A 16,363-nucleotide genomic window follows, 5' to 3' on the forward strand; every position below is an offset into this window, starting at 1 on the left:
TTGACAAGACAATGACGACAACCACACTCAATCCCAGGGCCACTTATATTCCCAGCCCCAAGATAAGCATCAGGTCTTTATGATTAAGTTCAATCGAAACAAGGGACTGCCGGAGGACCCAGAGTCCGGAACTGGAATGCGGACTTCAGATCGGACCATGACATTGTATGCTTCTGGACGTGGAAAGGAACCTTCTGGGATTTAGCTCACCTTGAGACAAGTGGACAGTATGTTTCTTATTGAAAGCAGCACAAGCCTTCTTTTAGGAGTAGTAGTGTTCAATATTTCTGCAGTTTCTCCAGCATCATATAATGTGCAGAGATGGCTTTTAGGAAGAATCCATTGAGATTTCACAATAATATAATGGCTTTTAAAATCTGACCTGTGATCCCATGTGCCATATCACTAGGGAAATAGCAATGTTCACTACTCACAGGTCAATATTTACAAAGCACACCTGTGCAGGATATAAATCTTGCACCATCTGGATGACACATACAAAAGCATTCTTCATTCTGTTCGGTCACTGAAGTTGACATGGAATTGTCGGTCACTGAAGTCGAGATGTAGAAGTGCTGGGATTCCTCAGCATTATGCACTACCTACTTCCCTGGTGCTGCACAGCTAGCCAGTCTCAATGTAGGGTCAGAGCCCTCAGTCAGTTGAATGGGAATCTCCAGTGCTGTGAAATAGATGGGAAGGGGTAAATGAGAGACACTGATTAGTTTCCTGCATTTTGTTTTATTTTCAGTTTTAGTTATTACTTTGTGTTGTAATTAGTTTCATTTTTTAAATATAATTAAATTATTTAATTTTTCAGTCATTTAAATCAATTCAATTATTTTTATTTTTCTCTAAAGTCCAAAAACATTTACTATCTGTAACAAAGTTTGACAGGCTTTAACAGAATTATGTCCCCAGTGGGACATCAGAGTGGCACATTGTTGTCATAGATGCCTGTGCCTAGCCACCCTCCACCCCAAAGAAAGATAAGCAAAAGAACCTTAGATATTGATCCATGCCCACCCAACAAAGGATAGACTTCAGCTCTGTAGTTGCAAACATTTCCAGCATGAATCAGATAGTGTATGTCATAAAAGCCAGCCCTTTGAAATGGAATAGTAAGGTATCAGTTGCATAGACATGCAGCATTCATTTTCTAACAAGTGCCTAGCACACTGGAAAACATTGAACCTGGCCTTTAGAATGAGTACATTCAGTGGCAGGAGGTGCATGATAGCAAGCCAGGATTCAATGGCCCTTGGAAAAACCGGGTTCATGCATAAAGTGCCATTTTGCTGCTTGTATTTCTTGCAGTATAAATTCCAGTCCAGTGCTTTATTAACCAGAGGAGAGTATGGATGCTTTAAGCTGGCTCTCAGAAGGTGGAAGATATACACACACACACACACACACACACACACACACACACACACACACACACACAGACACACACACACACACACAGACACACACTCACATACACACACACACACACACACACTCTCACTCTCACAGACACACAGACACACACACACACACACACACACACACACACACACACACAGAGACACACACTCACATACACACACACACACACACACACACTCTCACTCTCACAGACACACAGACACACACACACACACACACACACACTCACACACACTCACACTCACACTCACACACACACCCACCATCTGCTGTTCTCGTCAGAAATAGGGAAGAATCTAATATCTTGGAAGAGTTTTGTTTGTTTTATATTCATCAATGTTACAAAGGTTTCTTGTGATAATGGTGAGATCAACAGTGTGTATAATGTATGGTTTCAATAATGCTGCTTTGCTTTCTCGTGTAGGCCTCAAGGTGACTGTGCATTATTAATTAACATTCATTATTTTGTGTACTGAACTGCAAGCCTGCCTTTCTGTGTTTTGTCTATGGTTCTATGGTTTCCCATTTAAAATTTGCAATGTTTCAACTGATCTTACACTAATTACCTATTCTTCCCAACCTTGCTGCTGTCAGTCCCTCATTAGTAGAACTTAAACCCCCTGCATTGTTAAACTTCCTAAATGAACAACATTTCTAAGGCTCGGTCTTTTCTAATGTTGCATTGGTAAACCACTGGATATGTCGCTGTGTGCATATTTGGGTCAGGTTTCAGGTGCTATTGAATATGGTAAATACAGCTGCGGTATGCGCAACATGAGCATAATGAAGGCTGAGCTAAAGCTGATAAATCACAAAGCCTAAAAGTGCGGCTTATTTGTGTCTGGCATACACTGACTGCTAAATAAATGTTTGTGGTATACTGTTAAACATGACGCTGCCCTCCCTCATCCTTTAATTAACATAATCACCTGAAAGGCCAGAAGAGGTGGGAAAATTATCCAACACAGGAAAAAAATCCGGCAAGAATATCCTTGCTTAAAGCACTCCTGATCATTCAAGCTCTGATAGGCTGTAGCAACCATATTAATAATTAATATCATCTTACACAAAACTGGTTAGGCTGTAAGTAGAGTATTTTATGTTCCATTTTAATTGCCTTACTATAGGAGAGGTATAAATACCATGGCTGCTGAATTTATTTATGTAGTTTGTAGTAAGAAAAAATGCCACTAAGGAGAGGCAAAGCAGCTCATGCTCCTAGCAACGAGGAGATCTGATAGAGAAGTTCAAAATTCTTATAAGGTAAACTAGAATTCTGTTCAATGAGTCAACAACAATAAAGATTTCAACACAAAGTTCAAAGTCATAAGTTCAAAGTAAATTTATTATCAAAGTGCATACTTGTCATAGAGTCATAGAGAAGTACAGCACAGAAACAGGCCCTTCAGTCCATCTAGTCCATGCCAAAACCATTTAAACTGCCGACTCCCATTGACCTGCACCAGGACCATATCCCTCCATACCCAAACCATCCATGTACAGTACCTATCCAAACTTCATTTAAACATTGAAATTGAACTTGCATGCACCACACGTGCTAGCAAGTCATTCCACACTTCCACAACCCTCTGAGTGAAGAGGTTTTCTCTCAAGTTCCCCTTAAACTTTTCACTTCTTGCCCTTAGACAATAGACAATAGGTGCAGAAGTAGACCATTCAGCCCTTCAAGCCTGCACCACCATTCTGAGATCATGGCTGATCATCTACTATCAATACCTGGTTCCTGCCTTGTCCCCATATCCCTTGATTCCCCGATCCATAAGATACCTATCTAGCTCCTTCTTGAAAGCATCCAGAGAATTGGCCTCCACTGCCTTCTGAGGCAGTGCATTCCAGACCCCCAAAACTCTCTGGGAGAAGAAGTTTTTCCTTAACTCTGTCCTAAATGACCTACCCCTTATTCTCAAACCATGCCCTCTGGTACTGGACTCTCCCAGCATCTGGAACATATTTCCTGCCCTATCTTGTCCAATCTGTTAATAATCTTTTATGTTGCAATCAGATCCCCTCTCAATCTCCTTAATTCCAGCGTGTACAAGCCCAGTCTCTCTAACCTCTCTGCGTAAGACAGTCCGGACATCCCAGGAATTAATCTCGTGAATCTATGCTGCACTTCCTCTATAGCCAGGATGACCTTCCTTAACCCTGGAGACCAAAACTGTACACAATACTCCAGGTGTGGTCTCATCAGGGCCCTGTACAAATGCAAAAGAATTTCCTTTCTCTTGTACTCAATTCCCTTTGTAATAAAGGCCAACATTCCATTAGCCTTCTTCACTGCCTGCTGCACTTGCTTATTCACCTTCAGTGACCGATGAACAAGTACTCCTAGATCTCTTTGCATTTCTCCCTTACCTAACTCTACTCCATTCAGATAATAATCTGCCTTCCTGTTCTTACTCCCAAAGTGGATAACCTCACACTTATTCACATTAAACGTCATCTGCCAAGTATCTGCCCACTCACCCAGCCTGTCCAAGTCACCCTGAATTCTCCTAACATCCTCATCACATGTCACATTGCCACCCAGCTAAGTATCATCAGCAAACTTGCTGATGTTATTCTCAATGCCTTCATCCAAATTGTTTATATAAATCGTAAACTGCTGTGGTCCCAATACAGAGCCCTGTGGCACCCCGCTAGTCACCACCTGCCATTCCGAGAAACACCCATTCACCGTTACCCTTTGCTTTCTATCTGCCAACCAGTTTTCTATCCATGTCAATATCTTCCCCCCAATGCCATGAGCTCTGATTTTACCAACCAATCTCCTATGTGGGGCCTTACCAAATGCCTTCTGCAAATCAAGGTACACTACATCCACTGAATCTCCCTTGTCTAACTTCCTGGTTACATCCTCAAAAAACACCAATAGAATAGTCAAGCATGATTTACCCTTGGTAAATCCATGCCGGCTCAGCCCAATCCTATCACTGCTATCTAGATATGCCACTATTTCATCTTTAATAATGGACTCTAGCATGTTGCCCACTACTGATGTCAGGCTGACAGGACAATAGTTCTCTGTTTTCTCCCTCTTTCCTTTCTTAAAAAGTGGGATAACATTAGCCATTCTCCAATCCTCAGGAACTGATCCTGAATCTAAGGAACACTGGAAAATGATTACCAATGCATCCGCAATTTCCAGGGCCACCTCCTTTAGTACTCTAGGATGCAGACCATCTGGACCTGGGGATTTGTTAGCCTTCAGTCCCATCAGTCTTCTCATCACCGTTTCCTTCCTAATGTCAATCTGTTTCATTTCCTCTGTTACCCTATGTCCTTGGCCCATCCATACATCTGGGAGATTGCTTGTCTCTTCCCTAGTGAAGACAGATCTAAAGTACTTATTAAATTCTTCTGCCATTTCTCTGTTTCCCATAACAATTTCACCCAATTCATTCTTCAAGGACCCAACATTGTTCTTAACTATCTTCTTTCTCTTCACATACCAAAAAAGCTTTTGCTATCCTTCTTTATATTCCTGGCTAGCTTGCGTTCGTACCTTATGTTTTCTCCCCGTATTGCCTTCTGAGTTAAGTTCTGTTGTTCCTTAAAAATTTCCCAATCATCTGTCCTCCCACTCACCTTAACTCTGTCATACTTCCTTTTTTTTTAATGCTATGCAATCTCTGACTTCCTTTGAAAACCACTGTGGCCCCTTTCCCCCCTTTGAATCCTTCCTTCTCCGGGGGATAAATTGATTTTGCACCTTGTGCATTATTCCCAAGAGTACCTGCCATTGCTGTTCCACTGTCTTTTCTGGTAGGATATCCGTCCAGTCAACTTTGGCCAGCTCCTCCCTCATAGCTCCATAGTCTCCTTTGTTCAACTGCAACACTGACACCTCCGATCTGCCCTCATCCTTCTCAAATTGCAGATAAAAACTTATCATATTATGGTCACTACCTCCTAATGGCGCTTTTCAAGATTGTTTATCAAATCCTGTTCATTACATAAGACTAAGTCCAGAATAGCCTTGTCCCTGGTCGGCTCTCGTATAAGTTGTTCCAAGAATGCATCCCGTAGGCACTCTACAAACTCCCTATCCTGGGGTCCAGCACCAACCTGATTCTCCCAGTTCACTTGCATGTTGAAATGCCCCATAACTACTGCGACATTACCTTTGCCACATGCCAATGTTAACTCCCTATTCAACTTGCACCCAATATCCATGCTACTGTTTGGTGGCCTGTAGACAACATCCATTAGGGTCTTTTTGCTCTTACTGTTCCTCAGTTCTATCCACACAGATTCTACTTCTCCTGATCCTATGTCCCCCCTTGCAAAGGACTGAATCTCATTCCTCATTCACAGGGCCCCCCCCCCGCCCACATTTCTGTCCCTACGATAGCACGTATACCCTTGTACATTCATTTCCCAGGTCTGATCTCCCTGCAGCCATGTCTCCGTTATCCCAACAACATCATAGTTACCCATTCTCACCTGAGCTTCAAGGTCATCCGCCTTATTTCTGACATTTCATGCATTCAGATATAGAATTTTTAGCCCATTTCTCCTCTCTCTGTTTAAATCGCTTCCTACTGTGCTTAACCCAGCTCCCCAAACTCCCATGGGGCTATACGCCCCTTGAATTTTGTTGTCCTTCCTAAATTTACTTATTCTTTCTGCACATTTAACTCCATGTTCCGTCAGACCATCCCTCTGTACATGTGTCCTCCTTATCACTTGTTCCGCCTCACCTTTCTCTACTACACACTTAATATTCCGGAACCGTGTAGTCCCCACCTGTCCTTTATTCTTTATCTCGTTATCCTCTCTCGCATTCTGGATCCCCGCCCTCTGCAAATTTAGTTTAAACCCCCCCCACCAACAAGCACTAGCGAACTTCCCTGCAAGAATGTTAGTACCGCTCCAGTTCAGGTGTAAAACGTCCCGTCGGAACAGATCCCACCTTCCCTGGAACAAAGCCCAATTATCTAAAAACCTGAAGCCCTCTCTCCTGCACCATCCTCTCAGCCACGTATTAATCTGTATAATCCTTCTGTTCCTTGCCTCAATCGCATGTGGCACTGTTAGCAATCCTGAGATTGTTACCCTGGAGGTCCTGCCCTTCAGCTTCGCACCTAACTCCCTGAACTCACTACGCAGGACCCCCTCACTCATGCTACCCACGTCATTTGTCCTTACATGGACCACAACATCTGGGTTCTTGCCCTCCCTCTCGAGAATAACCTGCACCCGATCTGAGATGTCCCGGACCCCGACACCAGGGAGGCAACATACCATCCGAGACTCCCGATCTTCCCCACAAAATCTCCTATCTGCCCCCCGACTATAGAATCCCCTAAAACTATCGCTCTCTTCTCTTCCCTCCTCCCCTTCCTAGTCGAGGGTCCAACCTCAGTGCCAGAGACAGGACCACTGCAGCTTGTTCCCAGTAGGTCATCCCCACCAACAGTATCCAAAACGGTATACTTATTGTTGATGGGAATGGCCACAGGGGTGCTCTGCTCTCTCTGTCTGCTCCCCCTGCCTCTCTTGACTGTCACCCATTTGCCTACCTCCTGTCTTTTTGGTGTGACTACCTCCCGATAACTCTTATCTATCTCTGCCTCTGCCTCCCGACTGATCCGTAGTTCATCCAGCTCCTGCTCCAATTCCCTAACTGGGTCTGATGGGAGCTGCAGCTGGATGCACCTTTTGTAGGTGTGGTCATCAGGGACAACTGTGTTGACCCTGACCTCCCACATACTGCGTATGGAACACACCATTGCTCTAACTGTCTCCCCATTACCTGATCCTAGATTAGTCAGAATAAATGAGAAAAATACCTACCGACCTTACCTTTTTTACCTCAGCAAGCACGTACTCAGGCTCACTGATTTCCTCTCTCCAAAGTCCCCTTGTGCCGAAGCCCGCTGAGCCAAAGCCCAGCACTCTGCTCCCGCGCACTCCGCTGCCTGCACTGACGCTGCCCGCTCCTAAACATGGGCCCTTAGCCCATGACATCTGGTTGTAGTCCCAACCAACCTCAGTGGGGAAAACCTGCTGGCACTTGCACTATCTTCTCACCTCAATATTTTGTATACCTTCATCAAATCTCCTCTCAATCTTCTATGTTCTAAGGAATACAGTCCTAACGTATTCAATCTTTCCTTATAACTCAGGTCCTTCAGACCTGGAAACCTCCTTTTAAATTTTCTCTGTACTCTTTCAATCTTGTTTTACATCATTCCTGTAGGTAGGTGACCAAAGCTTCACACAGTGCTCCAAATTAGGCCTCGCCAACATCTAATGCAACTTCAAAATAACATCCCTTCTTCTGTACTCAATACATTGATTTATGAAGGCCAATGTGCCAAAAGATTTCTTTATGACCCTACCTACCTGTGACAGCACTTTAAAATAATTATGGACCTGTATTCCCAGATCCCTTTACACTATCACGCTCCTCAGTGCCCTACCATTCATTGTGTAAGGCCTACCCTGGTCCAAGCAATGTGCAAAACTTCGCATTTGTCTGCATTAAATTCCATCTTCCATTTTTCAGCCCATTTTTCCAGCTGATGCAGATCCTTTGCAAACAAGCCATGCTGGCGTTCCTTCTGTCCACTACACCCCCAGTCTTAGTGCTATCCACAAATTTGCAGATCCAGTTAACCACATTATCATCCAGATCATTGATATAGATGACGAACAACAACGAACCAGGCAATCATCTCTGACGCACACCGAGAGTCACAGCCATCCAGTCAGAAAGGCAACCACCTACCACCACTCGCTGGCTTCTCTTATAAAGCCAATATCTAATCCAGTTTACTACCTTATCTTGAATACCGAGCGACAGAGCCTTCTTGACAAGCCTCCCATGTGGGACCTTGTCAAGTGCCTTGCTAAAGTCCACATAGACAACACCCACTACATTGCCTTCATTATTTCCTGGTAACTTCCTCAAACTCTACGAGATTGTTTAGACATGACCTACCATGCACAAAGCCATGCTGGCTATCCTTAATCAGTCCATGTCTATCCAAATACTTGTATATCTGGTCCCTTAGAATACCTTCCGATAACTTTCCCACAACTGATGTCAGACTCACTGGCCTATAATTTGCTAGTTTATGTTTAGAGCCTTTTATAAACAGCAGAACAATATTGGCTATTCTCCAGTCTTTTGGTACCTCTCCAGTTGCTAAGGCTGATTTAAATATCTGTGCTAGGGTCCTGGCAATTTCTGCACCTGCCTTCCATAGGATCTGAGGGAACACCTTTTCACGACCTGGGGATTTATCCACCCTAATTTCCCTCAGGATAGCAAACACCTCCTCCTCTGTAATCTGTACAGTGTCCATGAAGTTCATGTCTCTTTGCCTCACTTCGATAGACTCTGTGTCTGTCTCTGATTAAATACAAATGAAAAGAAAATATTTAAGATCTCCCCCATCTGTTTTGGCTCCACACATGGGTTACCATTGTGCTATTCCAGAGGACTAGTTTTGTCACTTGAAATCCTTTTGCTCTCAACCTATCTGTAGAATGCCTTGATTCTCCTTCACTTTATTTGTCAGAGCAACTTTATGCCTTCTTTTCACCCTCCTGATTTCTTTCTTAAGTGTTCTCTTGCATTTCTTGTACTCCATAGCACCTCACTTGTTCCTACCTGTCTATACCTGCTATGCATTTCCTTTCTTCTCTTAACCAGAACCTCAATATCTCTTGAAAACCAGAGTTCACCATACTTGTTATCTTTACCTCTTATTTTAACAGGCACATACAAGTTTTATACTCCCAAATTTTGTTTGTGAAGGCCTCCCACTTACAAAGTACACCTTTGCCAGAAAACTGCCTGGAACAATCCACACTTGTTAGATCATTACTGATAATTGGCCTTTCTCCAATTTAGAACCTCATTCCATGAACCAGACCTATCCTTTTGCAGACTTACTTTGAAACTAGTGGCAAATTTAGTCACAAGATGGAAAGTGTTCCCCTACACAAACTTCTGTCTCCTGCTCTGTCTTGTTTCCCTAATAGCAGATACAGTATTGCACGCTTTCTCAGTGGAACTTCTACGTGCTGATGAAGGAAACTTGCCTGAACACATTTGACAAACTCTGTCCCATCTAGTCCTTTTACAATATGGGATTCACAGTCAATATGTGGAAAGTTAAAATCACCTACTATAATAACCTTATGTTGCTTGCAACAGTCTGCAATCTCTCCACCAATTTGTTCCTCTAAATCCCTAGGAATGTTAGGTTATCTTTGATATAGCCCCAATAACGTGATCATACCTTTCTTATTTCTCAGTTTCACCCATAACATCTCAGAAGATGAGTTCTCCAATCTTTCCTGACAAAACATTCCCATTACATTTTCCCTGAGTAGTAATGCCACCCCTACTCCCTTAATCCCACCCACTCTATCACACCTAAAGCACTGGAACCCCGGAATATTGAGCTGCCAGTCCTACCCCTCCTGAAGCCTAGTCTCACTAATGGTTACAATGTCACAATTCCAGGCTCCAACCAAACCAGACGAAACGAGCTTTGCTGATATCATGAACGTGATGCAGGAACATTTAGAGCAGAAAACATTGTTGATTGCAGGATGTTTTTAAGCAGTAGCAGAAAAAAAGGAAAGGAAGACCATTTCAACATTAATGGCTGAATTGAGAATTTGTCAGAGCATTCTCAGTTAGGTAAATGGGCTTAATGATACACTGAGAGATTGTTTAGTTTGGGGAATCTTACAAGAAAGCATTCAATATGGATCTTATCTGAAGCACAACTCAGATTTAAAAGAGCAGTTGAGCTTGCTGTATTAATGGCAACAGCAGACAGAGATGCAGATGAGTTGCAATCAGGAATGAAAGTGATCTCAAACAAAATTGTAACTTCTAAACAGAAACCTGCCTGGCCAAACAAAGTGTGTTAGCATTGTGGCAGAAGCTCACATACACCAGACCAGTGCAAGTTTAAAGGAGAAAACTGCAGAAAATGCAACAAAGTAGGACACATATAAAGAGCATGTTGGGCTGAGAAAAATAAATGGACCACATAGGGCAGAGAAAGAAGATAAAAAGTCAAGTTGCGGTTTCAAAAAGAGCACTAAACTTCATACTGTTGATGAAACATCTGATAATGATGAGAATGAGATGATTGGGTAACATTGCGATTTACAGTGTGAAAAATAATAAGAGAAAAACAATATGGCTTATATCAGAAATGGATGACAAATTAATTAAAATGAAATTGGACACTGGCTCGGTTATTTCAGTCATTCCACAAAATGCATTTGAGAGGCATTTTAAAGATATTAAATGGAAGCCTGAAGCTATCCACCTAAGAACTTATACTAGAGAAAAGATAACACCTGGAGAACGATATTCATAACAGTGAAGTACAACAGCCAACCAGCCGCATCGGGCATATATGGATAAAAACAGGAAGGCTAGCATTATGCAGCTGTGATTGGCTGAGACAATAACAATTTGATTAGAGACACAGCCACTATTTGTATGCCACTTCCCTTGCCATCAAGTCAACAGCAAGCAAATTAAGAAAGGTGCTGGATGATGTCACAGCATTGTTCAAGGATGGCATTGGAAAAGTCAAACACATCAAGAGTTCCATTACACTGCTGGTGTTTAGGACAGCAATGTAGGTTCTCCTTCTCTGGTAGTGATCAGGCATCCTTCATTGGTCAGTAGCTCGGTTTTCACTTATATCAGTCATGCAAAACCAGCAATAGACTCAGGAATACCATTGCACTCAGATGTGTGTATGTGACACTTTTATAGCCTTTTCTAAAGCCTGTCCAGTCATGCACCATCCATCCTGCCTAAACATATCCAGGCATGCCTGGACAATGCAGAAAACTTTTCAGCTTACATTGTAGGCAACAGTTTAATTGACTTGAATTATGAACTGAATTAATAAATATAGACAATTTCAAAAACAATAGTGAAAGTTAGGGAAATTTCACTATGATTTTCATGATCAGCAGCCTGAAATCCATAAGCTACATTCAAGAGTATTCAGGAAGCAAAATCTTTGTTGTCCAGTGTGATCCACTGGTGTAGCTTTGGGAATGAATGCTGCAACACAGCTAGAAACACATCTGAAGAAAGGTCTTGGCCTGAAACATCGACTGTTTATTCATTTCCTTAGATTCTGCCTGACCTGCTGAGTTCCTCCAAATTTTTGTGTGTGGTGCTTTGTATTTCTAGTACCTGCAAACTTCAAGTTTAGAAGCACATTGACTGGATTCCCTTCTCCTCTAGATGGAATTTGCATTTACAGACCTGATGCTGAGAACGTACAATTCCTTTTGGTTTCAGCCTTTATCCTGCCATTTTTTTTTCTTTTTGCAAGATCCAGGAAGTTATGTGTTGACTTCCTTCTCCATTTTAACCCAACTTTTAAGAAAACATCTTTCTTATTCTCATCACCAAAAGTGGATCTTCGATTATGCTGGGATTCTGATGGACAACCTAGTGGAGGTGCCTCTTCCCAAAGAAATGCTGCTAGGTTCAGAAGCTGCTGTAAGTTACCCATTAGCGGAAGAGCTGGCAAAAAAATTATCAAAGGGGAGGTAATGGGCACAGAAGAGAACATAAGGCACAGATCTTGAAGGAAATAAAGAAGGGAGGAATATGACTGATGGGATTGTTCCATTTGGAGCCAGCAGTAACTCAATATGCTGAATGGCCTCCTTCTGTACTATTAGAAGTAAAATCTACATCATCTCTAAGCTACAGAAAACAGGACTGTTGAACTGGGATGTCTATTTCTAGCTTGAGCAGCAAGAATTTCTCACTGTGGTGCCCATGATATGTGTGTCACAGAGATATTTTCTGTGAGCCAAACTTTTATAACAATGCGGTTGAGAGTTTTTTCACAAATTAAAAAAGTAGACATTGTATATAGATTGAGAGAAGTACTCCTTCTCGTAGTCTAACATAAAAACTTGTTCAGTTCTCATGCTGTTAATTGCTTTCCTTTGATAAAACAAAGTTTCAAATGTTCCCTCAAAAAAAGCAGTTTTCTAAGTGTCATTAATGCAGGTCCAGTAATTTGATTAGTTCTTTTTATCTGTTACAGAGCAAAGAAAGAAATATTCCAATTCCAATGTCATCATGCAGGAAACTTCACAATACCATGTGGAGGTAATGTTTTTAAGAACAGTTACACATAGTTAGAAGTTTGAACTGGGCTGTGTTTGGTTTGGTTAATGAGGCTTCTAGTTCATCAAATAAGTCCCTACTTTTTCAGTGAATGCACTATTTATGGCATGTATTCCTAATTTACATACTTAAATATTGAATAAAAGAAGTCATTGCACTCTTGTCAGGAGTGGTGGTGAAGATAAATCTCTTTACTTCTCTTGTTTGTTGCTGCTGACAGCATCTTGCCACATTTGCCATGGACAAGAGTGAGTCCATTGTGACAATAGAAGATGCCATCAAGAAACTTGTGCAGCTGGACATAAAGGGAAAGGTGTGGACTCAGGAGATGCTGCTACAAGTGAATAACAATTCCATTCGATTGCTGGATTGTGACAGTCAGGTAAGGCTATCTGGGACCTGGCTGTTCACTGTTACAAAGAACATCTCTCTTTCTTTATTTCATATAGAATACCGGGACAACCATGTTCAGTGTGAATCGGTAATAAATGCAGGTCCATCTCTTCAGATCTTCTCTCCACACTCACTAAGTTCCCTCCTAATTAGAGGCTGGTTGGTTATTTCTGATGTTTCCCTTTGCTGTAGTGCCATCTGATGCTCCTCTTTAAGAACCACATATGAAAAATAGTTCAATAAGTTGATTGGTGGAAAGCTATCTTGTCAATACAACCATAGCCTACTCAAAGTCAGAAGAGGAGAAGGTGATGTGTTTTGGCTCCTACATGGGTTAGTTTAGCTTTTAGCTATTGCTGATTTTTTTTCTAAGTATATCATATTCACGTCAGTTATGGAACATAGAACAAAAAAGAGTACAGCCGAGGAACATACCCTTCGGCCCACAATGTTGTACTGAACCAGCTAAAAAGCAAATCAAAAACACCCAAACGCTAATCCCTCCTACCTACACCATGCCCATATCCCTCCATCTTCCTTATATCCATGTGCCTATCCAAACATCTCTTAAAAGCCTCTGATGTATTTGCCTCTACCACAATACCAGACAGCGCATTCCAAGCTCTCTGGGTAAAAAACTTTACTCTCACATACCCCTTGAATTTAATTCACTCCCCTTCAATGCATGACCTCTGGTATTAGACATTTCAACTTTGGAAAACAGATACACTCTGTCCACTCTATCTACGCCGCTCATAACCTTATAAACCTCCATCCGATCTCCCGTTAACCTTCAAAGCTCCAGAGAAAGCAACTCAAGTATCCCAGCCTCTTGTGACAGTACAGGCCCTATAAAGCAGGCAGCATCCTGGTGAATCTCTTTGGCACCCTCTCCAAAGCTTCAACATCCTTTCTAAAATGGGGCGACCTGAACTGTGGCCTAATCAGAGTTTTATAAAGTTGCAACATAACCTCTTGACTTTTGAACTCAATGTCTTGACTAATAACAACAAGCATGAACTCACACACCATGTAGCACATAACTTGGTGTGCATTTTCCAACGCTTTACTAGGTAACTACACCAATGTTAGTAAGAACGTCTTTAAGCAAGTCGTGTTAGCCTTGGTATCCAATCTGTCCCATCTGCTGCTCAGTTTTATCTTCTTGTCATCTTTCCACTCAGGTTTTAGTTATGGCTGTTTTTGTTAAGATATAGTGTAGTGTTTTGTTCCTACTTGACTAAATTTTCATTTTGATGTCAATAGGATGAATTGGAGAACTTTCCACTAAACATCGTGCATCACTGCCAAAATGTGCACAACCAGTCCAAGTACCAATCAGTTTTACTGTTAATTTGTCAAGACTCAGATCAGCACAAACCTGACATTCATTTCTTCAACTGTGATGAGGTTGGGGTGAGTAATTGTATGGAAAATTGTCAAAATATGGTCCTGAAGACTGTGGTTATAGGATTTCATTGATGATTGAGGGAGTGTCTGGATATGTAAATTACAACTTCATTTTGTTTATACAAAGATTTTATTCATGTCATTAATGAAAATTGCTTCTGGTGTAAATATTTTCTAATAGTGTTATTTCAATATATTTTGATGCAAAATAAGTTGATTGTAAGAATGACTGTGTGATGGTAATAACCATAATTGTTAAAAATTTGCTACAGAGAAATGCATTTGGGTATTCAGAGAGGTAAAAACTTAAGCTTAATTATTCAGTCACCAATTTCCATAATTATTCATGTATAATTATCGAATCCCATTCCCAAGATGTGAATAAAAATGCAAAACTCCCAAACAACAAAATCAACATTTATTTCATTCCTTTGCAGTAAGCTCAGAGTCCTGGTCAAGGCATTAGCAAGTTGAAAGTTTAATTGGCAGCCAACATAGCAATGAATAATCCTAATTAGTGGAGCCCACTGTTTTCAGGTAGTTCAGTATTCTATCAGGGTGGCAGATGGAAGTCTCTACTGCTCTGCAGTGCCAATATTTCTTGGCTCATATTTTATTTTGTACAAATTGACAAATATTAATGTAAACATGATGCATGTATGCCAGGACATGTTAATATTCTGAAGGTACCTCTGTTCCACCATAAAAGCCAAACATTGTTAAGCATGTATGATCTATTGTAGACATTTTAATCTTATCTAGATAGCAATATTTGTGTAAAAGGCTTTACTTGCAAAGTTATTTTTCTCCAGTGCCCAGTTCTGTCTGCGGAGCACCGATGCTATTCCCAATTGGGAGAACCAAAGGAACAGGATTGAAAGGCATCTCTCTGAGAGCCCTGACACATCTGCAGACAACTGGCTGTCTGTAATTACAGGAAAACTGCTTGCTGGTTTCCTGTCCAATTTACACATCGCCTGTGGCTAAAATTCAGCCTCCTCCGTTTAGCAGCTCCTTGCAGACCTGCATTGAGATCAGTAATCTCAGAATTAGTGCAGGTGTATTATGGCAAAGTACACCATCAGGCTTCTTTCTTAGGAATGTGCTTGGGTGTATTTACTGCATACTGAACTGCATTGTGACAATCTTACCCTTTTCCTGTTGCAGGCTGAGATGGTTCACGCCGATATAGAGAGTGCAATCTCTGATCGCAAAGGTGGACAGAAAATCCGACCACAGACCCTGAAGTAAATACAACATTAGTTTCCACTTCGCCATGTGTAATCACAGAGTGAACATAATGTTGGCCATAGCTAATGCTTTGTTAATCCCTTGTTGTTTTGAAATCTTGATTCAGGTCTGCCTTGAGATTCCATCATTGCAATCTTTATAAGAATCATTTTTACCATACACCACAATCTATTATCTCAATAAATTTCTTCCTTAAAGCCATTTAACCGTTTTAACATAATCCATCAAAAAGAAGTTTGTGCAAGATATAGACTCACTCAAACTATAATTAGAACTGACATACTGAGAATCAGCGTGTTCACAAATAATTAATGTTGCCAAGACTACCATATTATTCACAAAAGCTGATTTATACCTGGTAATCTTATATAACAACTGAAACATGGAAAATTTGATTATTGTAAACGTGGTCTTATCAGGATTTTTCATGAACAGAATTAGGACTCTTGACAACCACTGTTTCTGTCATAAAATATTGACAGAATACATTTTATATGGGTTAAATAAATACAGTTTCACAAAGCTAATATATCAATGGACTCTCTAGGAACATATCCATTATGGCCATAACTGCCTTCTACTTTCCTACTGTGAGCAAATATAGCAGAGGGATAGTAAACAGTGGCTTGTTTGTCAATTGCCCTCCCCTCCCTGTGGGGCAGTGGCAGCTCTTTTCTCTGTACCTGACCACATGAAACAGAATTA

General features: G+C 41.3%; 1 protein-coding gene across 5 annotated transcripts in view; it reads left to right on the forward strand.

Annotated features, from left to right (window-relative positions):
* eps8l2 (EPS8 like 2) overlaps positions 1–16,363 on the forward strand; it is a 199,907-nt gene that overhangs the window by 105,878 nt on the left and 77,666 nt on the right. For all 5 annotated transcript variants that reach the window (XM_059975679.1, XM_059975683.1, XM_059975681.1 and 2 more), the window contains 4 exons: positions 12,522–12,586; positions 12,825–12,986; positions 14,264–14,413; positions 15,575–15,654. In XM_059975679.1, coding sequence (XP_059831662.1) covers positions 12,522–12,586; positions 12,825–12,986; positions 14,264–14,413; positions 15,575–15,654 — 457 coding nt within the window. The remainder of the gene's footprint in view (positions 1–12,521; positions 12,587–12,824; positions 12,987–14,263; positions 14,414–15,574; positions 15,655–16,363) is intronic.

The sequence above is a fragment of the Hypanus sabinus genome, chromosome 7 (assembly GCF_030144855.1).
Source record: "Hypanus sabinus isolate sHypSab1 chromosome 7, sHypSab1.hap1, whole genome shotgun sequence".
Classification (NCBI taxonomy): domain Eukaryota; kingdom Metazoa; phylum Chordata; class Chondrichthyes; order Myliobatiformes; family Dasyatidae; genus Hypanus; species Hypanus sabinus.